The sequence below is a fragment of the Phascolarctos cinereus genome, unplaced genomic scaffold (assembly GCF_003287225.1).
Source record: "Phascolarctos cinereus isolate Bilbo 61053 unplaced genomic scaffold, phaCin_HiC Scaffold_726;HRSCAF=1367, whole genome shotgun sequence".
Lineage (NCBI taxonomy): Eukaryota > Metazoa > Chordata > Mammalia > Diprotodontia > Phascolarctidae > Phascolarctos > Phascolarctos cinereus.
Window position 1 is genome coordinate 158,213,718 of NW_027556098.1, and position 25,073 is coordinate 158,238,790.

Below are 25,073 nucleotides of genomic sequence, written 5' to 3' on the forward strand. Positions count from 1 at the left end.
ATAGCAAGGTTTGGGAAAGAAGGCTTGATCTTTAGCAGTTGAAGATTCAGTATCACTGGGATAGAGAAATGTTGAGGGTTTTGGAGCATGAGTGTATGCAAATGGGGAGAGATCTGCTGATGAAGGCAGGAGGAGATTAGACTGATTTGATTGGTGGTCCTGGCACTGATTATTTCAGTTATAGTAGTTTAACTGGTTGTGCAAGTAGGCATAGGCTGTACCCATAATCACAAATTATCCAGATAATTTAGGACAAATGAATTCACCTATGATAGAAAATTGAGGCCAAAGTCAATTTTTGCTGGCTCAATTAGCCATATAATTTGCACTAATTATCTGCATCACACAATTTAGCCCTTGATTATAACAATAATTCAAATTTATATAACACCTTCAAAATTATAAAGAGCTTTCTCCATAACCCTGAGATAGGTAGTGTGTTTTGTTGCATTATTCTGTTTCTTATTTCTTGTATGAAAGCTAATTCTTCAATATTATATTAAGCCCCTCTAGGGTAGAGGCCACTTTCTTCTGTATTACAGTACCATCAATAATGCTGATCACATTTCTAATGCTTGATAAATATTCAATGACTCTAATTGACCCAGTTTAATGATTTGACCCAGCCTCTCAGGCACACAACTGGTCAGTAAAAGGAGCATTACTGAAACCTACTTTCTTGACCTCCAACTTCTTTCGAGAACAGTTTTGTCTTGCAATATAAGACCAGGACTTGATTCATATGTTTTTTTTTCTTATCTATTCTTATTTTCTGTCTACCTTCTTTTGAAACATATTCTGTAATATTTGGTGCTCATGCAGAACGTCCTTCCCATTCACAATAGAGCATCCTGACTCCCAGGGCTGTGGAGAATTGAAGTTACTCACAATTCAACCCAATGCCTTCCCTTTGTCTCAATTAGCTGACTGTTTCTTGGAAGAATGTTCATGTGGGTGCATGTGTGTTTACTATGAATTACTGGATGGTTGCTTCAAATATTTTCTTCCTACCTGCTGTGTCTATGCAGGGCAAAAGTTTTTGATTTAAAGAACTGACTTGACTATAATTCTCAGTTGCACCAATTAAGCCTGATCCATCTACAGAATAACAAGTTTAGAATTACTCAGACTTTGTGGTCTGAGTTGGGATAAAGGGGTGATTGGTTCAACTGAAATTTATGTTTTAGACCTATAGTCAATTCTAACAGTCACTTGATGATCATATATTTTACTTCTTTTGTGCCTTTCTTGTCCATTCTCCCAGTTTCCCACCTCTACCCCTATCTAGAATTGTGTTGGTGATAAAATAGGTCTGCAATAAATATATACAGACTTGAATCATATCTTTCTTAGAAACCTCATGAAAATTGCACTAACACTTTTTAACCACTAGATAGAATCAAATAATTTTTCTCCCCCCCCATAATATTGTCAAGTTTTCAAGACAGAATCATAGTCCTTTTTTTTCCTTTTATGATGCTCACTTTCACCCCAATACAAAAGTTGGAGGAGATCTCTCTCTTCTCTTGTCTTTCCCTGTCCTATGAATGAATCTTTTCATTTTGATTCATATTGTATTATTTGTCAGAAGTATTTTCTCCTTTTCTCCATCCAAAATTGTAAGCATTTTGAGGGCAGGGACTATGTCATTTGTCATCTTTGATTCTCTGGTAACCAGCACAATGCCTTGCATGAAAGAGACCAGTTATGAGTGTTTGTTGAAGTGAACTACCCTGTCCTAGATAAATCATTTAGAGCATTCTAGTACATGTAACATATCTCAATCTTTGTTCCAGTGTCATAAACTAGCAAGGTTTTTTTCCTCCATTGTGATCACTGTGATGCTGATTAATTTCTGAATCAGTTTGTCTTGAAAGAATATGAGTCAAGTTGAGACGCTTTGATTTTGTCCACAGGATCATCAATTTATAATGAACAAGTTTTGCTCAAGGTTTCTGAAGTGAAGGGTATTGATAGAGATTATGGCAATATATAAAATATTTTCACCAAATGTCAGTAATATCAATGAGTATGTAGAATTTTCATGCCTTACTTTTTATATGCAAAAAAGAAACATTGTGAAGTTAGTGATTTCATCCCAAGGTTGGCACTGGAATCTAGCATTTCTTTCTTAATCCCTTCCTGCTTTCACTCATCTTATTGCTGTGCCCCAAGGAGAGGGAAACCAGGGTGGGGAACTTCTGCAAACACATCCATCTCCTGTTCATAGAAACTTTTCTAGGACTGATATATGGATTTGCCAGCAGAAGCTGACAGCCCTATAATTTTTTTTTAGCTTTGTATCCAGTTATTTTCCTTGCTATAAAATTGGATTTGAGTATCCATACACTAATGGATGGAGATTTTAAATAAATGTCTAGCATTGTCCATCTATCTCTTGATTACAATTGAAAAATATTGAACTAAAATCTCAAATTGTCTTTCCATAAGCAGTATCAGGTTCTTAGGGGAAAAAAGCTTACAACTGTTTGTCCTTGATTCCCCAAACAGGTAGGTAATTTAAACAACTCAGGCATAGTTATGATTAGCTCTTATTTTTACTTGCCTATACACATATCTATATCTTTATTATTTAACTTATAAATTACAATTTCCAAAATCATATCTTTATTTTAAAAAATTTTTAAACTGCAGGCACTAAAATGTAAACTTCAAGCTTCAAATTTTAGGGTCTAAAGAAAGCCAAAATTGAAGGACAGAACATTAGTTTTCTCCTACTTGTTGACTTTCAAGTGGCAAAAAGATATTTAAAATTAAAATGTTTTGCTTTCTTTTTAGCGCCTTGTTTTTCTTTTTCTTTCTTTAATCAAGTGTTGTTTTAAAGTAAACAAGGAATATTCAAATGATTTTCTCCTAATTCTTCACATAGTAGGAGAGTATAAATAAATGTGTGAAAATTCTTTCCCAAAAGAAGCTTCAGGCCTAATATCCCTAGGCATTTATTTTTATTTCATCTTTTAACCTCAAAAGTCTATAGAAAATGTAACATTTCATGGCATACATTTCTATAGCATCTTAAGGTATATAAAATGCTTTCTTCGCTTTGTAGTTAGTCAATAAGCAAGCATTTATTAAGCTCTTACCAGGGGTATGCTAGACTCACCTAGAATCAGTCAATTGTTAAATTTTTCAGTGTAAGCATTTACATCTCCATAATCAGTTAGTCAATAAAATAAATCAATAAACACTTATAAAGTGCTTATTGTGTGCCAGGCACCATGCTAAATGTAGAAGATACAAAGAAAGGCAAAAGCAAAAGCTCACAATTGAATGGGCAAACATCACAATTTAGGGCATGATTTATTGTTTTGTTGATTTTCTAGAAGGAAGAAAGTGATGGAGGAAATGAAAATAATGATGAATTAAACTTAAAATTGTGCTACTGGCACATTCTTTTTCATAAACCTGCTGTTTCTGCCTTTTGACCTTTATCATTTGCCAGTACACCCTTAAATCTATGTGCCTAGCACTGTGATAAGCCCTGAGAATGCCAAGAAAGGCAAAAAATGGTTCCTGCCCTCAAGAAGGGTAAGGAATGGGGAAGACAACATGTAAGTACTAAAGTGAATAAGAGATATAGAGAACAAATGTCAGAGGTTACCAAACTTATTTCGCCTATAGTACCCTTCTCAAAAAAAAAAAATTATTCAGTGCCCTTCTGGAAATCTACTTTTTTTAGCACTTTACAGGCTTTTTTTTTAATTTGCATCGTTTCAAAAAGTATATAAATATTTTTAAAAGATTCATCTTAAATTTAATAATTTATTGTAAATTTGTGGAGTTTTTCCTACGTTGAAATTTTGATGATGCAATACTATGTCATGTAACCATATAGTATCTCATTGTAAACAGATCATTACATGCACTTATTCCTGCCAGCATGCTGGACTTACTGAAAATGGGCCACACTTTCCCACCAACACTTGCTTGTTAAGACTTGTCTGTGACTTGACTACTGATAAGTTAAAACTTAATTTTATGTGATTATTTGAAAAATAACATAATCACTGCAACTTTAACTCCGTGACACAACAGATGTAACATGTATGAACAGTTTTTCAAAATTTTCTTGTCTTCTTTTCTTTCCTTATGCTTCCACTGCCCCCTTATTTTTATTCAATGCCCCCCATTACACCTGAAGCTACTACCTCCCCCCCTTCATTCCAGCACCCCCCCCAAGGGGTGGTATCACCTACTTTGGGAACCTATGAATTGTAGATAATCTCAGAAGATAAAGCAGCAGCATCTGAGGGATTGGAGGAACCTGAGAAAGCCCTCCTTCAAAAGGTAGTATTTGAGCTGAATTGTGAAAGAAGCAGGGAAACTACGAAGCAGAGATGAGGAAGGAGACCATTCTAGACATTCTAGAGTGAAGGCATGGAAGTGGGAGATAGACCATTACTATGTTCCTGGTGCTGTAAATAGGCCATTGCAGCTAGATAATACATTCTTATTATGATAATTATCATTATCCCCATTTTTCAGATGATAAGTAAAGCGACTAAGTGGCAAAGCCAAGAGTCAAACTTAAATCTTTGAATTCTAAGACCAGGGCTCTTTCCATTGGAACCGATCATCTCACTAACAAATTGTTTATTGATTTATGTGACTAGACCTATGATTTCTTTGATGTGTGAAGCTCCCAGTAAGACATTCCTACTGACATTGAAGCTAAGCTTCATAAATCTCAGATCATAGGATTATAGATTTTTCACCTGGAAGAGACTTTCAATTTTCTCATTTATAGATGAGCTTATCTGGTCTGCCCAGGGTCATACAGCTAGTAAGTGTCTGAGGTATATTTGAACCCAAGGCTTCTTTACTCCAGCTCCAGAGCTCCATCCCCTACATATTGCTACCTCTAAGACACTTCTGGTCTTAATCATTTACCTAAGACACTGAGAAGTGAAGTGACTTGTCTAGATGAACACAACTAGAATATGTTAGGGGTGGGATTTGAACTTGGTCATCTGTAATTCTCTCTATATAGTGCACCATAGTTCTTCAAATAAGATCACACAGTAAAGGTAAGTATATGCCAGAAAATAATCAGGGATCCAGTTTCAACAGCATGACAGCTACACCCACAAATGTTTATTGATACCTACTTATCTATTTAGTTCAGTTGATTGAAGTACTGAGCTAATGAAAATGTTGGAGTCCTTCGCGTAGGTTGGTTTGTTTCCCTCTGTTGCATGGCCAAAAACAGAACTCTGAATGAATTGAAACATCTTTAAAATCCTCTGGGTTACAAGGGAGACCAAAAAAGAAAATGGATTGCTCCTAAGAAGGTGAGGCATAACAAAGTAAAAATATTTAAGAAAAACTAATAGAACATTGATCTCTTCTGAAAGTGCAGGCAGCATTTCATGTTTGTACCAGCCACCTCTTTCTCTCTCTCCCCTCCCCCTTCCTCTGCCCTTTCTCCATATACATATATATACATAAATATATACATAAACAACCCACAAATCTATTTTCTCTCCCTCTCATGCACACCCCATTGAGTAAAGAAAAGGAAAAAAAATAGTGTAATAAATATGCATAGCCAACAAAAGAAATTTCCACAATGGCCTGTGTGTGTATATATGTGTGTGTATGTATGTATGTGTGTATGTGTGTGTATGTATGTGTGTATGTATATACATCTATACATCTATATGTGGTTATGTATGTCCAATTCTGCACCCTAAGTCTATTACTTTTCCATAGTGGATAGCATGTTTCATTATCAGTCCTCTGGAATCATGAATCATCATTGTATTATTGATCATAGGTCTTCTAACCTGCAAATTGTTTTGTTTTTCTTTTTGTTCTATTGCTGTTGTAATTACATAGATTGTTCTACTTTTGTTCATCATCATTCCTCATCAGTTTATAAGTCCTCAAAACTGATCATTTGTATAATGATGTATTAATTGTTCTCCTGCTCACTTTACTCTAAAACAGTTCATATGCATCTTTCCATGTCTTTTTTGAAGTTATCTTACTATTTTTTACAGCACAAGAGTACTCCGTAACATTTATATTAAACCATAGCTTTTTAAGCCATTCCTCAACTGATAAGCATACCCTTTTTTTTTCTTTACCACCACTAACAGAGCTTCTATAAATACCTTGTACATAAAATATTCCTTCCTCTTTTTTTCCATCTCTTTTGGGAATAGGTAGAACTAAAACAGTCTGTAAATAGTCATTCTCCTCTCTACTCTTCACCAAGCCCAGACTCCAATTCTTTCTTCTTAGGCATTTTCTCTAAGACAGAGAAATCACACATAAGAAATAGCAAAACTTGTGTTATGCTCAAATGGCTCCTTAATATATCAATCATATCAGAACAAGTTTACATTTTCAAAGCAAGCATTGTAACAGAACTGACTATAGATCTAGGCCTTTTTTGTTGTATGATTTCCTGAAACGTCCTAGCCAGGATTTTTTGTTTGTTTGTTTGTTTGATTGGTTACAGTTTTCAGGGAGTGTGGTGATTCTTAGATCATCTTTTTGCAACCTGTTTTTCATCTCAGTTGCTTTTGATGGTAGATACCTTATATTTTTTTTCTATTTTTCAATCTTTTGACTTTGTTATAATATTTCTTATAGAGTAATTGAGGTCTGATTATCCCATTTTGTCTTTTTCAGGGAGTCCAGTGATTGGTTAAATTTTCATACTTTTTGGCCTAAGCTTTTTATTCACATTTAGATTTTTCCCTTTTCACTTCTTGTTCTGTTTATTACAACCGCTTTCAAAGTCTCTGTGGCCACACCACTTTTCCCTTCCTAAGACTCTGCTTATATTTATTGTAGAATTATTCTCTTCCTCTGGGTTTAAATTTGGGGCTTCTTTTGATGTGTGTTGTATCTTTATTTTGTTTAATATTTTCTTCTCTTTTCTCATGAAATCATTGATTATGATTTCATTCCAGGGACAAGTTCTGTCTCCTTTAGCACTGTGGAATAGGTTGGTTGTCCCCTTTTAAGCCCTCTCTATATTTTGGTTTCTATTAACTCTGCCAATGTGGATAAGGTCACTCATACTAGACCCTACTCCCTGCCTCAGTCTCTGGCTTCTGCCTCCATCCCCTTCTCCTTGCATAATTGCCAGTTGGGAATTGAATCTATTCCCTGTTGTTGATTTGAAATAACCTAGTAGAATGTTGGAGCTGTTAGTGGTCTTAGGCTTCCTACTACCTCTCCCCAATCCTTATCCTCATATTTTTGCAGACACTGAATTAGTCCTATCTCCTGCTGTGTCTCCAGGTGCTTTGAGTGGGTCTTGTCTTCCTGAACAGTGATGTATAGGAGCTATTTTTATACTGTCTCCTTTTTCCAATAGGTCAGCACTTGGATTTGGCTTCTGACGCAGAATATTAGAACTCATGATGTGTTTTGTCCTTTCTACAGGAGCTTTGTTCAAATTGCCAGTTCAAGCTCTCTTTATCTGAGACTGATCTGTTTTTTATTAATGGAACATATTGGGACGTGGATAGAGGATTTTACTCACATTTCCTTTAAGTTTTCCTTCTTGTTGCTCTATTTGGAACTATTTTCAGATATGTATAAAGGTTGGGGTGGGGGAGGTAAGAGCTGAGCTTTTCTGCAGATGTTCATGTTCCCCCCTTCACTGGACGTTCTCATTAAGGTTTTCAAAGTATTTGACATACATCATCTCATTTGAGCCTCACGACAGAACTGTGTGAGATAAGTAATATAGTTATTATCTCTATGCTATGGAAGAGGAACAAGACAGACCATGTGATTATACTGTATATGCTTCTGTGATAGCATAATTTAACCCCTAAAGAGCCCATTAGTTTCTTGAGGGCTAGTGCTATCTTTCAATATTGTGGTATTGCTAGTGGTTAGCACAGTACGTTTTGCCTATTTGATGCTTAATTAATGCTTATTGGATTGGATGGGATCTTAGGGTCATAGAATTAGAGCAAGAAGGGAACTTAGAGTGACCTATTCCAACTCCATCATTTTTGCAAATGACAAAAATTGAATTGGATAGAATTGGATGAAAAAGATCAAATCAAATGAAATGATAAACCCACGTTTTAAAATCTTTAGCTAAATATGAAGTTGATTTCCTTATAGTAGTCAGTCTCACATTTATAAATGTTGCCAGGGTAATCTTACTCTGATGAAATCAGCTATAGTATAATAAATACTGTACAAGTGATATTGTAAAGCAGTAATGAAATCTTTATGCTCGAAAATAAGAAGTCTTATATGGTAGGTTGACTCCATTTTTCTTATCATTTCCCACTTAACATGCTTTGCTCCTATAATTCCTGTCTTACCCTATGCCCCCATCTCCAAGGCACCTTCCCTTTTATGAATCCTTCCATGATCTCTACAGTTAAGAGTAATCTAGTACTTCTACCCCTCTCCTGTACCATTAAATTGTGAAATCCTTTAGAAAAGTTTGTGTTTTAGAGCTTTTTATATCCTAAGGACTTGGAATAATACCTTGGATATATTGTTTTTGTTACCATTGTTGTTAAGTTGTATCTGACTCTGTGACTTCATTTGGGGTATTCTTGGAAAAGATATGGGAGTGGTTTGCTATTTCTTTCTCCAGCTAATTTTACAGATGAGGAAACTGAGGCAAACAGAGTGAAGTGACTTGCTCAGGGTCATACAACTAATGTCTGAGGCCAGATTTGAACTCACCAAGATGAGTCTTCCTGACTCTGGGTGTGGCACTCTATGCACTATGCCACCTAGCTGCCCCTTCTCATATACTGTAGGTGCTTAATAAATGTTAGGCAAATAGAATGGAAGTAAAGTAAAAGGTTCTGTGCCATAGTAGTTTGAGAAAAGACCTCAAAGTCAGGAGTTCTTGTTCTGAGACATGCTGACTGTGTGACCCTGAGCAAGTCACTTAATCTTTCATTGAACCAGGCAACTCCTGAAGAGTGTAAATTGGAGGACAATTGCTAATTTACATTAGCAGAAGTTTCCTGACAGAGTTTCCTACACTGATGTAATCAGAAGTCTGGGGAAACAACAAAATTTCACATTTAATCATATTGTCATCAAAAATTGTAAATGTTAAGTATGTGGATAGAACTGATCCTTGCAATTAGAAGTTTATTATGAGAATATGTGATTATTAAGTGTTTTCCTCATTGGGCTTTCCTTTGGGAGTAATGCTGCAGTGTATAAAACACATTTCTAGCAAAATGAATGTCGCTATTACTCATTCCTATTGAATTTCAAAATTATTACATTTTATTTGTATTTGTGACCTTGACTTTATGAAGTTCCTCTGGGTTTCCTTCTCATTGTGAATTATGGGAAAACTATAACAGAATTGCTAAGAGTTTACTAATTAAAATCCTGCAATATGAAAGTATAGATGAACTTATTTTAAAATCCCATTCCATTATGAGGGCATCTACTTCACATGGAGATGGGACTTATAGAGACTTACAAGAATATGAAAGTCTTCTGAAATTTTTGATGAGCAGTTCTAAAGAACAAATAAAAATAACTGTAACAGCTAACATTTCTATCACAGGATTAGAGTCAGAAAGGACCTTAGTGTCCATCCAATCCAATTCAATCAACATTTATTAAGTACCTACTAACTGCCAGTCACTTTACTAAGCACTGAGGATACAATTAATAAAAAAGACAGTCTCTGCCCTCACATAGCTTACAGTCTAAAGGAGGAAACAACACATGAAAAGAGGTAGGAAGGCAGGTATCAAGGGGATACTAGGAGGTACCAGGAATAGATGTACTTTGTTCCATGGAGTTGAAATCAGGCAGAGCAGCAGATGCAAAGTGGAGTGTCATCTAGCACCAACCATATCTGAAAAAGATTCTCCACCACATCATGCCTGATGATTGGTCAGTCTGTCTTTACCTGATGCCCTCCAAAAAGGGAGAACTCAGTACCATTTGAGGTAACTTAGTCTACTTTTTTTTTTGTGGTGAGGCAATTGAGATTAAGTGACTTGCCCAGAGTCACACAGCTAGTAAGTGTTATGTGTCTGAGGCTGGATTTGAACTCAGGTCCTCTTGACTCCAGGGCCAAGGCTCTATCCACTATGCCCCCTACTTTCCACAACTTATTCTGCCTTTGTATAGAACTAATTATTAGCATTTTTCTTTCTGATATGAGCCTTAATTTGCTTCTGAAACTTCTATCCATTCCTCCTACTTCTGTTCTTTAGGGTGAGATGGAAGAAATCTAATATTTCTTTCACAAGGCAGTCCTTCAAATAGATGCCTGAAGATAGCTATAATATCACTCTTCTCCAGGGTAAACATTCCTAGTTCTACCAATTGATGTTCAAATAGCATGGGTGTAAGGGACTGATTTTTAATCCTCCCTCATTCCCTCACTGGCTAAGTGATGCTTTTCAAACAACTTAACCTATCCTAGCCTCAGTTTCTTTAACTAAAATGTGGATGATAATAATAACACTTACTCCACAGATCTATTGTGAAGAATAAATGATAAAATGTATGCAAAGTGCTTCCCAAACCATGAAGCACTGTATTAACATTAGTTGTTGACAGCTACATGGCACAGTGGGTATTATTATTATTAAAGGGTATTAGTAGTTGGGAATATAAGGAAAGACTTGATGTAGAAGATGGTGAGTGTGTGTGTCGTGTATCATAAAGGAATAGACTCCATGAATGGGAAGTCGAAGGGCATATATTCCAGGCATGTGAGATGTTAAGTGCAAAGGTACATGGCGGATAGAATGTCACATGTGAATATAGAGAAGGACACTTTGGCTATATCTTACAGTGTGAAAAGCAGAGAAATATCCAATGAAGCAAGAAAGAAAAGTTGGAGCCAAGTTGTATAGTACGTTAAAAGCCAAACAAAAGTTCATATTTTATTCTAGTTTCAGTTTCAGTTGAGTGATGCAATCAACTGCCAGTTTTCAAGGGGTTGAGGAGCAAATGAGAGGAGAGGAAATAAAGATAAGTATAACTTGTTTTCATGCTATTTGGCTGCGAAAAAGGAAGAGAGTGCATATTAAATTGAAGTCAGATTATATTTTGCTGACTCAAAATTTTTGAACCTATGTTCAAGCCTTTACTTTTATGCCTTTTGAACTTCATTTTATTAGATTGTATCTAATGTTCGAGCCAGTCCAAAATCTTTTTGGTCCTGACTCTTTGATCTAATGAGTTATCTAGCATTCCCTGCTTTGTGTCATCTGTACTTTCAATAACCATCTATACCTTTATCAAAATTTAACTAGTGGGGTTTTTTTTGAGTTGTTTTGTTTTATTTTTGTAAAATGTGGTCTATTGTATCATCCATTTCACTTATTACCGCTTCTTAACCACTGTCTTGCTTAGCAACTGCCCTGGTCTGTACAGCTGGTACGTGGAGCCTGATATTTTTCCCAACATGAAATCTCCTTGTTGCCTAAGCCAATGTTGGTTGCTCTGTTAAATGTCACTTTATTGTCAAAAGCTCAAATTTGATAAAATACTGCCACTCCAGAACTTTCTTAATCTCTGTTTTGTCAGTTCATAAAGATCCTGTTGGCTGGCTGCCGGTAGCTTGTTTTAGTTCTAGTGTCTTCTCCTGGCCAAGCTTCCACTGGCATCTTGTGGACCAACTTCTGTGGTCTGTAAACCTGCACTAGACCAATGGTGGTTGTTCCACTACAAAGTCCCTTTGTTATAAAAAACAAAAACAAAATTGATCATATCCTGAAGCCTCAGGACTTTCTTTGTCACTGCTTTTCCTTGCATGTTCTAGTAGCTCAAGAAGATCATGGTAGCTGGCTGCCGCTAGATTGTTTCAATCCTCTCCTCCCCAAGCTTCTGTTGGCATGGTGTAGACCAACTACTGTGGCCTGTAAACTTTTTGAAAGTTAGAGACCCACCCCAAAAAAAAACTCCTCTGAAAAGAATTTGAAACTCCAACAATCAAAACATAATTGTTCTAAATCAGTGCTAATCAGAGAAATGCAAATCAAAACATAGCTAAGGTTTCATCTCACACTCAGGAAATTGGCAAAAATGATAAAAGAAGGAGTGGTGGTAGAAAGATAATCATATCTATATGCTATTGTTTGAGCTGTAAATTGGTCCAACCATTCTATAAAGCTACTTTGGAATTGTACTATGAAAATGACTAAAATGTCCAAACTCTTTGAAACAAAGATTCAATTCCTAAATATATATTCCAAGGAGACTGATGACAAAAAGAAAGGTCCTATATGCACCAAAATATTTATTGGAGATATTTTCATGGTTTCAAAAATAATTGAAAGCAAAGTAGGTCCTCAGTGACTGAGGGAATGGCTAAATGATGGTATAAGAATGTAGTGGAATATTACTTCATTTTAAGAAGCCATGAAGTGATAAATACAGGCATGGGAAAATACTTACATGAACTTATGCAAAGTAAAGCAAGCAGAACCAGGAAAATAATATGCATAATGACTACAACAGTGTAATTGGAAAGAACAACAACAAAACAATCAAAATTGAATGCTGTGGAAGTATAATAACCAAGCTTGGCATTACAGAAGAGATAGGAAAATGCAACTCACTTTCTTCTTTGCAGAGGAAGGGGACTATTGGTGTGGAAAATGGAATACAATGCCAGCCTCGGTTAAATTATTGCCTGATTCTTTTTTAAATCTGCTTTTATTCTTTGTTATAAGAGATGGCTTTCTGGTAGCGAGAGGGAAAGGAGAATATATTTTACATTATTCAAATAATTACATTATTATACACATTTTTGGAAATGTTGGAAATGTAGGTGATATAAAAACAAAAGATTTTTTTAAAGAGAAAGTAGGGAACACATTAAATAATGATTGGTTATTAAATTATTAGGTAAAAAAGTATAAATCATAAGAATCCTATGCACTGGTTTATTTGAACTCATGGCTTGCTCTATTGGATTAAAGCAAATATTTAGGTTCAAGAATTGCTAGAAAATTGATACTCAGGGAAATGATATAATCACTAGCTTTATTGTTGTGTGGTGTAGCAAGCAGCAAAACAGAACATGTATATGCATTATGGCAATACAAATAGACAGAGGTTTGTCTCTATATGCAAGGAACTCACCTCAACCTTGGGAGAACATGATCCAAGGTGGGGCTCAAGTGACAAGACTGTATACCCTAAAAAATCTACTTGTTTGAGAATTGGTAATTTGTGCTAAATAGAGGATGGGGCATTCTTAATCAGAACCAAATGAGTTACAAAAGTGTATGTGATCCCTTACTACTACCAGCTGGGCTTGGATGAAGTTCAGATAAGGGGAGTTTCTTTATTGTGACCACAAACTGGCAGGAGGATATAACTTAGGCAACAGAAGGAAAATGATTCCAGGCCACTGCGACTGATCAAGAGTTCATCCAAATAAAAAATCTGCAAGCCTGACACAGAGTTAATAATAGAAAAGTGCCAGCTGGTTTGCTTTTATGCTTCTATGGGCACTAGGAACACTTAGCCTAAGTGACTCCATCATATTAATATGACATCAAACTATAACCATGATATCAAACAGTAATTATATTAAGTAACAGGATCAAACAATTTAAAATTCATGTTTATCATGGTCCCTAGCAAATTACGTATTCTTTCACGTTACATGTGAAGAAACAGGCCCAGAGAGATGAAGTTATTTAATTAATTTTCTAGTTACAGGAATAATTTAGAAATGTTGATGTAACGGCATGATGGCATGATCTTAACCTCTTGGAAGTGTTGCTCATAATAAAACAATTCATAAAACCATTAGAGAATGAGTCCAGAATCATGTCTCAGTTACAAGAAGATTGTGAAAAATAAGGTCTGGAGTCTCCTTATCACTCAGCACTGTTTTTCTTTGATATCTCCAGATGCACAGTCTCTATAAAGGCAGGTAACATATTTCCGTGAGAAAAATGCATGAATTATATAATTGTCTAGGTTTTATATTATCTATATCTTTGTTGTCTCCCAATAGATGGGGAAAAATGGGATTTGACAAACCTTCCAGTGACCTGAATTCTTGCACCACTGTGTATCTCCTTGTATCATCTAGTCAACAGTTCTGGCCTAAATGAAATTCGAAAATTTTGTGTTCTTAAGTACTCAATTTTTGAAATGTATATAAGTAGTATTTATACAAAGTTGTAGAACTTAGTCTACAATTAACTTTTTGCATTCTGTGAATCATATTTAGAGTTATTAGTAACTTTATTACTTATGTCTCATGTCAACTAAACATGTCCTGGCCTCCATTCAGAGAAATAAGGAAAAGAAAGTAGGTATGTTCAACAGCCCTTGCATGTGCTCATGATTGAAACTACTGGAGAGCAGTCATTTTTCCTGTCCTGTGTATAGTTCCAGACATGACATGAGAACTTCCTTTCAGTACCAAACAATAATGTTGTTCGTTGGATTTGATATAGGTGTTAAAGGAAATCAAATACCTTTTGATTGTTTAAAATTATTTGAGGGTGTTAGTGTTTTAATTTTAAATGTGGAGAATTAAAGCATAAGTACCAGAAAGGTATATTTTGCCCTATTTTTGTATATTTGATTTTCAATAGTGAAAGCTACTGGATGATTCTGACACTAATTTGAATATAATGAGATACTGAGTAATAGAAAAATCACATCTGGGTATAGACAATATCCTATTTCACAGGAAAAAAATGTGACATGCTTCTTCAAAAAATCTTTTTGTCTTCCTTTTCTTCTTAAAAAATTTGCAGCATCATGGGGATTTTCAATGATTACTAAGTAGGGCTGCTGAGTCATGTGTGTGAGACATAATCTTCAAAGGATGGTATACTAGAAAGGCTACTAAACTGGAATCAAAAGCTCTGGGTTCAAGTATACCAATCCCACTGCTCTGTAAGAATTTAGGCAAATCATTTTTTTTTCTATCTGTATAAATTTTTCTTCATCTTTACAAATCATGGAACTAGATTAGAATATTGTTTTTCAATCTGTGTTCTTTGGAGCAAAGCTGTCACATATGATATAAATATAAGAATTCCAAGAACAACTGTAATGGTGGTGATAATTTCCCCTCTAAATATTAAAGATGAAATGAAAGTGTCAGAAACACTTAAGTATGTCAACTTGTGGAGGGGGCTGTTATTAAATAGGGATCAATTTTGTTCTAGGATTTCTCCAAATCCTTTTTATCCTGTTAGAATTCCAAATTCCCACAGAAATACCCTGTTCCCTACTATTCCTCCCAAACAGTAACTTTGGGTTCTGTTTATTCCTTTCATGTCCTGAGGTGTTCCATGGCCAAAATTATGGGGAATTCAACTAAATCTTACATCTACAATCCTTTACAATTCTAATGTTCTATGAAATGGACAGTTATTGCATAAAGATGTGGATTTCTCTATGAGTCCTCATTCTTTCTCCCCTTCCTCTCCTATTAGCAACTTTCAGATGTCTTTTCACAGTAGTCATTAAACTGATATCTTTCTTATCCTCTGGTTTTACCTTGAAATTGAAAAAAATAAATTTGATTCTAAATGAGAGCAATATAAACTGTAGAAACTCAATAAATATTCCATATTACTATTAAGCCCCACTATCTCAGGCAAAGCATAAAGAATTAGAAGATGAAGTAGTAAAGTAAAAGCATTGGACTTTGAATCAGAAGACGCACATCAAAATCCTGGCTCCTATACTCCTAATGGCATGGCCATTGCCAGGTCACTCCAGCTGTTTGAGCCCCAGCTTCCAAATCTGTAAAATGGAGCTGATAATACTTACCTCTCAGGGTTGTTGGAGGAAAGTGTTTATAAGCTTTAAAATGCCACATAAATCTGTGCTGTTATTGTCATTAAGTTTAAAACCCAAACTTTTGTGAAAGGTGATTGAGATACAGCTTGGCAGACTGCACAGTGCATTGTACTTGGAGTCAGGAATGTCTGAGAACAAATTTTACCTCAAGCACTTAACCGGCTACATGACCCTGGGCAAATCACTTAGCCTCTTCCTGCTTCAATTTCCTCACCTTTAACATGAGGAGGATGGACTTACTTGATGGTCTCTAAAGTTCTTTCCAGCTCTAAAGCTATGATCCTATGATCACATAGTATCCCTCAACCCATATCTATTTCAGGTCCTTTATTTCTTTTTCTCTCTGTCTCTTTGTCTCTCTCTCTGTCTCTCTCTCTCTTTCTCTGTGTCTCTGTTTCTCTGTCTCTGTCTCTGCCTCTCTCTCTCTCTCTCCCTCTCTTTCTTCCTCTCTCTCAAAAGTTTATCACCACTCATCTCTTTGTTCCACCTCCCTTTGTTCCCTGAATTGACTTGTGGTATAAAATAGAACAGGACACTTGACAAGTGCCGACGGGAATGCAAACAAAACTCATATTTGTTTATCGTATTTTTCTATCTATGCCTATTTATCTAGTCAGAGACATAGAGATAATTTTGCATTGCTGGTTAAATTTATGTTGTTGGCAAATATGAGCAATATTCATGGAAATGCCAAATGTCTGCCTAGTCTTAGCTATTCTAACCATAGGTACAATAGAAACAACACTAGATTTGGGGTCAGAGGACTGGAATATTATCTCTGCTACTTATAAATATGTGACCTGGGACAAGTCAGTTAACCTCTCTGGGCCTCAGTACTTCACCATTTTATGAAGTTAGGTAGTTAAACTACATGTCCTCTAAGGTCCTTTAAGGCCTTAAGCTCAAATCTGACTTCATATGTGATCCTGGGCAAATCACCTTTCTGTTGTTTCTCTTAGTTTTCTCAACTATAAAATAACAACATCTGTCTCCTAGAGTTGTTGTGAGAATCAAATGAGATAATATTTGTAAAGTGGTTATCATAGTATAGTAGGTGCTTAAAAAATGTTTGTTACTTTCCCTTTGCTTTCTTTTCCCCTTCCCCTCCATGCCTAATCCTATGATGAATTGTGATCTAATAAATTTTTGTCTATTTTTTTTCCTTCTCCCAATTGTTGTTTCCCCTTTTAGGTTACATTGAAGAAGAATGCATCATTCCTTGTCCATTTGATTGCAAATTAAGTGATTGGTCTAATTGGGGATCTTGCAGTTCATCTTGTGGGATTGGAGTGAAAATCCGTTCCAAATGGCTAAAAGAAAAACCTTACAATGGAGGCCGTCCGTGTCCCAAGCTGGATCTCAAGAATCAGGTAGAGGGTATCAAGTAATCAGTGAAATAATTAAAATTATCCCCATGTGATATTTCCAGGTGAAATAAAAGTTTTATTCCTCTAATTTAATAAAACACATGAATAGGGCTGATCATCTTTTTTCCAAAGAAGCCTGTGAAGGGCAGAATACAAGTAAAATAAAAATACTTAGAGTATCAGAGGATAGAATGTTTACCCTTCCTTTAATAAAACACAAAGATAGTTTTTATCAACAAGAATGCTGAATGGCTTTGATAGGGATTAATTAATACAAACTAATAGGAAAATAAATTGAGCCTAGAAAAATAATTCAATCAAATACTGGAAGTTACAGAAATTGGTAAGCCAAACAAACTAATTGTCTCCCAACTTAAGAAGAAAAACTAATACTTGCCAAGGAAAAAAAAAGTTAAGAAATTATCATTTTATTTGAAGAAAATATCTAATCACTATATTTTTCCCTATCATTTTTTGAACAAGTTGTTTTCACTATCTTCTCTTGACCCCACCAATCTCCCTTCTATCAGACTTGCCAAGGTCAGGAGCATTCTTCACACATACTGCCTAGGGTTGTTATGAGGATCAAAATGATGTAATACTTGGAAATCTAAGGCATTTTGCACAGTGCTTGGCAAATAGTAATCACTAAATAAATGTTTCCTTCCTTCTTACCAACATTTTTTCTTTCCTTCCTTCCTCTCACCCTCAATCTTTATATTCCTTCCTTCCTTGTCTTGTTCCTCATTCCCTCACTTCTTTTGTTCCTTTTCAAAGTTTTCCCAAAAAGGTAACCCAAAGTTTATAGATAATTTATAGCTAAAACTCTTTCTTTAATGTTTTGTATATTGTTCCCTTTTCATATCTGATGAGTGTCTTCCACAACATCCTGGGACACCAGAATTTTGAGACTAGGATGTTGTTGATTTTTTTAAAAAGAGCTTGAAAATATACTCAAAGTTTAACAGTGATCCCATAATGATTCTTTGCCTTAGGGAAACGTATACTAGATTTTTAACTAGTTTTTGGTTTGCAAGATTACAGTAGTTAGCATGTTCTAAATTCATAAATATTCAAAGTACTTCTGTGATATGAATATATATTTCCTTTTGGAATTAAAAAAAAGAATTATGTTTACACAACCTTTAGCTGTTTAAGAGGAGACAGTTGTCATTCTTTAATTGACAATTATAAAAAAAATTCTAGTACAACTATTTAAAAAAGTTGTTTTTGCTGTTTATTAAATCAGAAAGTACTGACTCCCACAACTTCCATTACTATATTTTTCCTTCTTTCAAGCTGACAAATTTACAACTTACCAGGTAGTCAAATGGGATATGGTATTACATTAAGCTTTCTGGAGAACTTTTGATACAGTTTGTACTTTCAAGGAACTTATGTACTACTAGAGGACCCAAAGAATCATCAATATGTATGGCAAAACAGGATGTCTACAGAAGTAGAGAGGAATGTAAAATGACTGAACTAAAATGGGGAATAGAGGGAATTCAGCATGGAGCCATAAACCAAGAAAAGGTGATCCTTTGTTCACTTTGAAAATAAAAAAAAAGCATATAATATGGCATTGGGGAAGGAGAGAAACTTTTTAAATTTTTCTTAAATTATGAGATTAATAAACATGAACAAATTTATTTTTTAGGAAGAGGAAAGAGGATTGTATATGAAATTATGAACATATATATATATATAGTTTATTTTTTTGCTTGTATATTAAATGTGATATGGTAGTAACAAATGGTCCTGCTTTTCTATATTGCCTCCTGAACTTTTCTTCTCTCTTCTCTGTATTATTTAATGTTAAATTAATATCCCTTTATTTTATTTCTTCTATTTTATCACTATCACTACTTCCCCACTCTCCACTTTACTCTTTTCCTGTTACAAAAAATTAAAGCCCTCCCTTGTAACAAATAAGTAGAGCAAAAAAAAAAATTAACCCAAACATTGGCTGCATTTGATAAGGTATGTCTCATTCTGCACAAATAGTCCATCACCTGTCTGCCAACTGATAGGGACCCGATTCATTACAGTCTTTTGAAATTCCAGTTGGTAATTACATTTATCATAATTCTTAAATTGGTGACAGTAATTTTCCTTTAAAGAATTGTAGTTATTGAATTAATTATTCTTCTAGTTCTGCTCATTTGACTACATATCACTTGATACAAGTTCTTTAATTTTGCCTGTTTTGTGCATTCTTTTGGCACAATGATATTATATTACATCTGTATACCATAATTTGTTCTGCCATTCCCTTAGTTGATAGACACCCCCTGTATTTCTAATTCTTTACTATCACAAACGATTTTCCACATGATTGATAGCTTAACACATCATTTGGCTTTACCATGGGATTTTTTTAGGCATTCAAATGAAAAATAATGATTAAGCATGTATACTTGTGAATTATGTATGGGTCGTCTTATTAATTCTTACAACAAGCTCAAGAAGCTATGACTTGCAACATTAATTTTACTTACCTTATTTTTGAAGAAAGAAATCATCAAGGGAATGGAAGGGCTTCTATGTGAGTAATCACTTCAAAAAAACAGTTTTGGAGGAAAATCAAATAGGGAAGTAGAGCAATTGTGTGTAAGTATAAGTATGGATAGGGAGAAGATAGATTTATTTTGTCTACCTATTATCAAAATGCAATAATAGCAGGGGACATCCTGAAACATTAAGGAAAGGAGACAATTTATGAGTCAAATTAATATAATCCTTTTAAAACTTATTTACATTAAAGGTAACCATGTTACCTTTAGTAATTTTACCAGTTTAAAACAAAAATAAATTTTAGAAGGATCATAGTTCTAAAGCTTGAAGAGACCTCAATCAGAGGCCAAAATTCCATAACACACTATTCATTGAGATTAGAGATGCTTAGAGGAGGAGAGAGTATAACTCAGTTTTGACATCATGGAGTATAACTATTCACTCCCCAGACTACTGTCAAAGTGACACTGACAGATAGAAAGATAGATAGATAGATAGATAGATAGATAGATAGATAGATAGATAGATAGATAGATAGATGAATAGATAGAGATAGATATATGGATAGATATATAGATGCAGATAAATATATATCTAGGTAGATAGCTAGGTAGGTAGATAGATAGACAGACAGACAGATACATAGACAGGTACATGGACAGAGTGAGTGATCAAGCAATTATTAAGTAGGCAGTTTGTATGTGCTAGGCGCTGGGCTAAGTCCTCTGTATACAGATAGAAGAAAACTATAATTTCCCTATTCTGAAGGAGCTTACATTCTAATAGGGAAAGACACAATATAAAAGAGACCTGCCACAGTCTGAGGTAGAATCTTGGGTTGAACTGCACTTGTGTTGTGAGGTTCTGGCCTTTATCAGGACACAGAGAAGTTATCTGCTGTCTCTGTGGCAGTTACACCTAGAACCAGAATCTTCAATCCTAAACTACAGTTCTAGTCACTAACACAAATCTGTGACCACAGGGGGGGAAAAAGTGACTTCCTCAGTATTAATGTAAGAATATGAATTATAATGGAAATTACCTTTGTGGAAATCCTAAAATTTAAAGTAAATTCCCGATAACGTTTCCCTTTTAAAGTAAGCACAGTTATCTCTATAAATAGGTGTTGGTGTGTAAATATGTATGTGGGTAGACATTTATAGGTGCTATAATATGTGTTTGTTTTTAAATTTTACAAGAGTCCCTATTCTCTGTGGGTTATGGTATCTAAGATCAAGTATTATTTGAAATTCATTTCTTAATTCACTGGCCAATAAATTGGGTTGTCAGGGATTTTCATTATTTTGGAAACGTTCCCCAGCTGTTTATTTATGACTGCACTTTTCCGGCTTGAGAAACCTGCTGTTTGTTTCTCTAAACTGAAAATGTGATACAGTTAGAGCCTCACCCAGTGGGGCTCCTTTGGAAAGTTCAATTCTACCACTGGCCTCAGGTTATTTGTTGTAAGTCTTTTTTGCACTTAGCTCTCAGGTTATTTTCTTTTGAACTAGCTTGCTTCTTTGTCCTTTTCTCTCCCCTGCATTAAGACACCGAAATAAAAGCTCAACAAAAACTATTCATTGGTAATACAACTTACAGATACAATGGAGTTACATAGCTTCAGTAACTCATTCCGTCCTTGATAATGCATACTAATGCAAAGGTGTTGCTGATCATTTTGTGGGAATGGGAACAATTCCACAATGTCATAGACATAATGAGTTATAAATGAAAATAGGAAACATCTTCATATTTAGATAGTAATTATGTGTTCTAAATTCATCATGGTATAATGGACCCATAATTGGCTTAGGAATAAGAAAAACTGAGTTAAAAAGCCTGCCTCTGCTACTCAACTAACTGTGTCGCCGTGGGGAAGTCATTTAACTTCTCTGGGCCTAAATTTGCTCAAATATAAAATGAGGGGGTTGGAGGAAACTAAAATCTCTGTCTGCTCTAGAGCCTATGACCCAATTCCTTTCCTTCGATTGTGACTTTTTTTAGGGCAAAGTATGTCCTGTTACTTTTTAAGCTCCTCCCCATAGTCTGTTCTAGTACCTATTCATATGGACTTCAGCAAATGAATATCGGTTTACTTGAAGCGTGGCAATTCAACACTAAGTATCAGTTTTCTCATTTTACAGGCAAGACAATGATTACATCTATGGTCCTTTCTAGCTCTATATTTAGGGTCAGGCATAGGATGAAGACAGATTAGACTTGTTAGACAAAGTAGGCTCTAAAGTCCCTTCCACTGCAGTCTATTATCCTATGATCCGTAGCTGACTTGAAAAGGTGTGTCATCCCTAAATTCTTGGTTGGGAGTTGCCCTAGAAATAAACACATTTCTTAAACCTTTAGCCTCTTGCTCACAAATTTGCTTTTTCATTCTCCAAAGCAAAAGCCCACCTGAAAGAGAAAAAATAAGAAATGACAAATGACAAATTTCTGGGGAAGATTTTAATCTTTTCAGAACTCTGCCTCTAAAATGTTGGGGTTTTTTTCCCAGTTTCCCTGTGAGATTGTACTGTGCCATAAAAGTGGGAAGGTTGAGGTGTTATGTACACAAGCCCATAAACCATTCTGAATCTACTAGTGAAATCAATATTTATAATCTATCATAAAAAGCCTCCCTTTTAAACCCAAACCTATCAACATGATAGCTCTCTCCAGAAAAGGTTACTAAGTGATAGCAATAGTTGAGGAGCTTTTATCTAACTCCATTTGTGATGCTAAGTGGTTAGAGTTTTCTGCTTGGTCATAGCTTTTATCTAGGTGTAAAATTTCTGCTAAACAGCGTATTGGATTATCAGGTCAGTTCGCTGATGTTCTCTTCTGTGGTGTGCATATAAAAAGACACATAATATATTTTAATAGTATTTTTTACAGTCTATAATATGTTCACTCATTTTAAATGCACTTATTCTCTCTGTTGCTGCAATGTTACTTCATATGAAATTTTGCCTAATAGAAGGTTAAATATGAGAGTATTAAAACTCCTTTGGGGTTGCATATCCCTTTATGGTTTCTTCACATAGCTGAAAGGAGTAATTTCTAAAGCTCATCTTTTCATTCATTAGTGAGAATCAATGGCATTGCATTTTGTTTCAATGGAAGCCACTTATTGAAATTCGTTGCCAATGCAAGTTAAAATATAAGGGGTGTAGGGTCAGGTTTCCAATTGAACAAAATAAAATAATTTTTAAAAAAATGTCCACCTCCTATCTGGTAGCACAAAATAGTTTCCAGAAATACATTTTAATGAAATTTTAGTGGTGTGTTAGAACATGGGTAAGAGAGACAGGTAATTTTTAAGCTGATTGAATATTGTTATCTACATCAAGATGGCTCCATTTAAAATAAAACAGTTTTGGCCCTCATACTTCTTTTGAGCCTACTCAGCTTAACTTGATTCAGTCAAGCTCCCACTGTCCTCACTGTAGGCCAAAAGATGTTTGGCATGTTATCTGTTGACATTGGCTTGTGTGTTGGCAAGAGCGGCAGATCATAATGGAGGAAGAATTCATGTCTTTTCCCAAGCTGGTAAAATGGAAGAGAGCCCACACTGATACATAATTAACTAAATTTAGCTAAGCCTTTCCAGAAAAATGGTGAAAGTTTCAAGAAAACCATTTTTTTAAAAATTAGAATGATCTTATATCATCCATTGAAAGAGTAGGAAGTAGTCAGGGGATGAAGGGTAGAAGGATTTCTTAATGATGTTTTGGTCATCTCACATATGTTCCCATATCATTTTGGGTGCCTATCTCATACAGAAGAGGTATTATTTCTTTTAAGTTATTTCATCAAAAATGATATACTAGATTTTATATGATCATCACTCGACTCTTCTGCCTTATAATGAAAGGCTTGTATTCCTTTTTATGTCCCCTATTCTAAATTGATGATCTAAACTTTACGTTTTCAGTTGGAGGTAGATCATTGTTTAAGCTGAATATAGTTCAGAGAGAGAGTGAGAAAGAGAGAATTTTCTTTTTTTTCCTTGTCCTCCTTTTACCAAAAGTAGATGGAGCCCTACCCACCCATTGGAGAAGACCCTATTAGTTAAGGATTGGCATACTATTAGTTAAGGTTTAGTATTGATATAAAATGCAAAATGAGTCAGTTGCTGATCATTGAACAGTTGAAGAAAGATATTTGCTTAGTCTTAAGATGCAATACATATTTAATTAAAAAAAAGTAGCAGCTAGCCTCCTCTATTTCCATATAGGAAAAAAAAATAAATATGGTCAACAGGGCAGGATGCATTAATTCATGTGTTCTTGGAACATCTACCAAATACTAAGATCCCTGACCCTTGCTAAATGGGCTTTAGGGGACTAGGAAGCCATTTCAACATGGCTAGAGACTAGGAGAAAGTTGGCCCTTACCAATAAAGTGCTTGAGACAACTTTTTGTTGCTTTTTAGGGAAAAAACAAAACCAAACAAACAAAGAATCAAACAAAAAACCTATTGCTAATCCATATTGTGGAGGGATAATAGGAGTCCTGACTTACCAACCCTTCTGTTATCTGGCACGATGTGTTTTTCTTTAATAGCAGGCATACACATCCTAATATTTGGTCACTGAATTAATGCCTCTGATGATCACATGTGAGAAGTCATTCATTTCTCTTGAGCTCTGCCAGAGCCACACGTTAGAAGTGGTTTACCCTCAACCCTTATTTGTTTTGTCCTGTGTTTATACCAAAGTCCTCAGTACTGTGCAGAAAATTACCCAACATCTTGCCAGAGACATCCCAATATTCTGCCATGACATCCATTCTATGACACTTGAGTTAAATGATTTCCACAAGCTGACTAGGAAAATTCTTTTCATGCTTGGTCACAAATAATTCCCCATTGATGCAAAAAGTTGGACCTAGACAATATTATGAGGAGTATAAAGTTATCTTACAACTCCTCCTACTTATACAGTCTCAACTCTTCTGCCCCACTCCACCTCTGTTAAGCAAAGCATCTCAAGTGCTGTATGGCTAACAAACTTCCAGTCTTCTAATTATTAGATAATGATGGGCATTTCAGGGTAGTAGTTTCTTCAACATTATATTACTGAACTATGTTATAAAATTTTCCTTATCTATAAAATGGGAATAGTAATACATGAATTACCTGCCTCATAGGATTATTGTGAGAAATGTGAACCATAAGATATTATCCAACATTTAGCTCCTCATATAATTATTATTGAAAGTCAGGGTTACAGAATCTCAAGAGTTGAATGAGTACACAGAGATAATCCAGTTTATCCTGAATCGAAGAAAAAAAAAAGATAAATACTATAACATAGCTAACATATGATCAACCAGCCTTTGCTTCATGAGATCAAATTGGGGGAATCCAAGACCGCTCATTTGATTTTGAGGAACTCTCATTTG

General features: G+C 35.1%; 1 protein-coding gene across 1 annotated transcript in view; it reads left to right on the forward strand.

Annotated features, from left to right (window-relative positions):
- The window catches only part of THSD7B (thrombospondin type 1 domain containing 7B), a 1,079,744-nt gene that overhangs the window by 779,804 nt on the left and 274,867 nt on the right, over positions 1–25,073 (forward strand). The window contains 1 exon segment of the mRNA XM_021009415.2: positions 16,981–17,159. Coding sequence (XP_020865074.1) covers positions 16,981–17,159 — 179 coding nt within the window.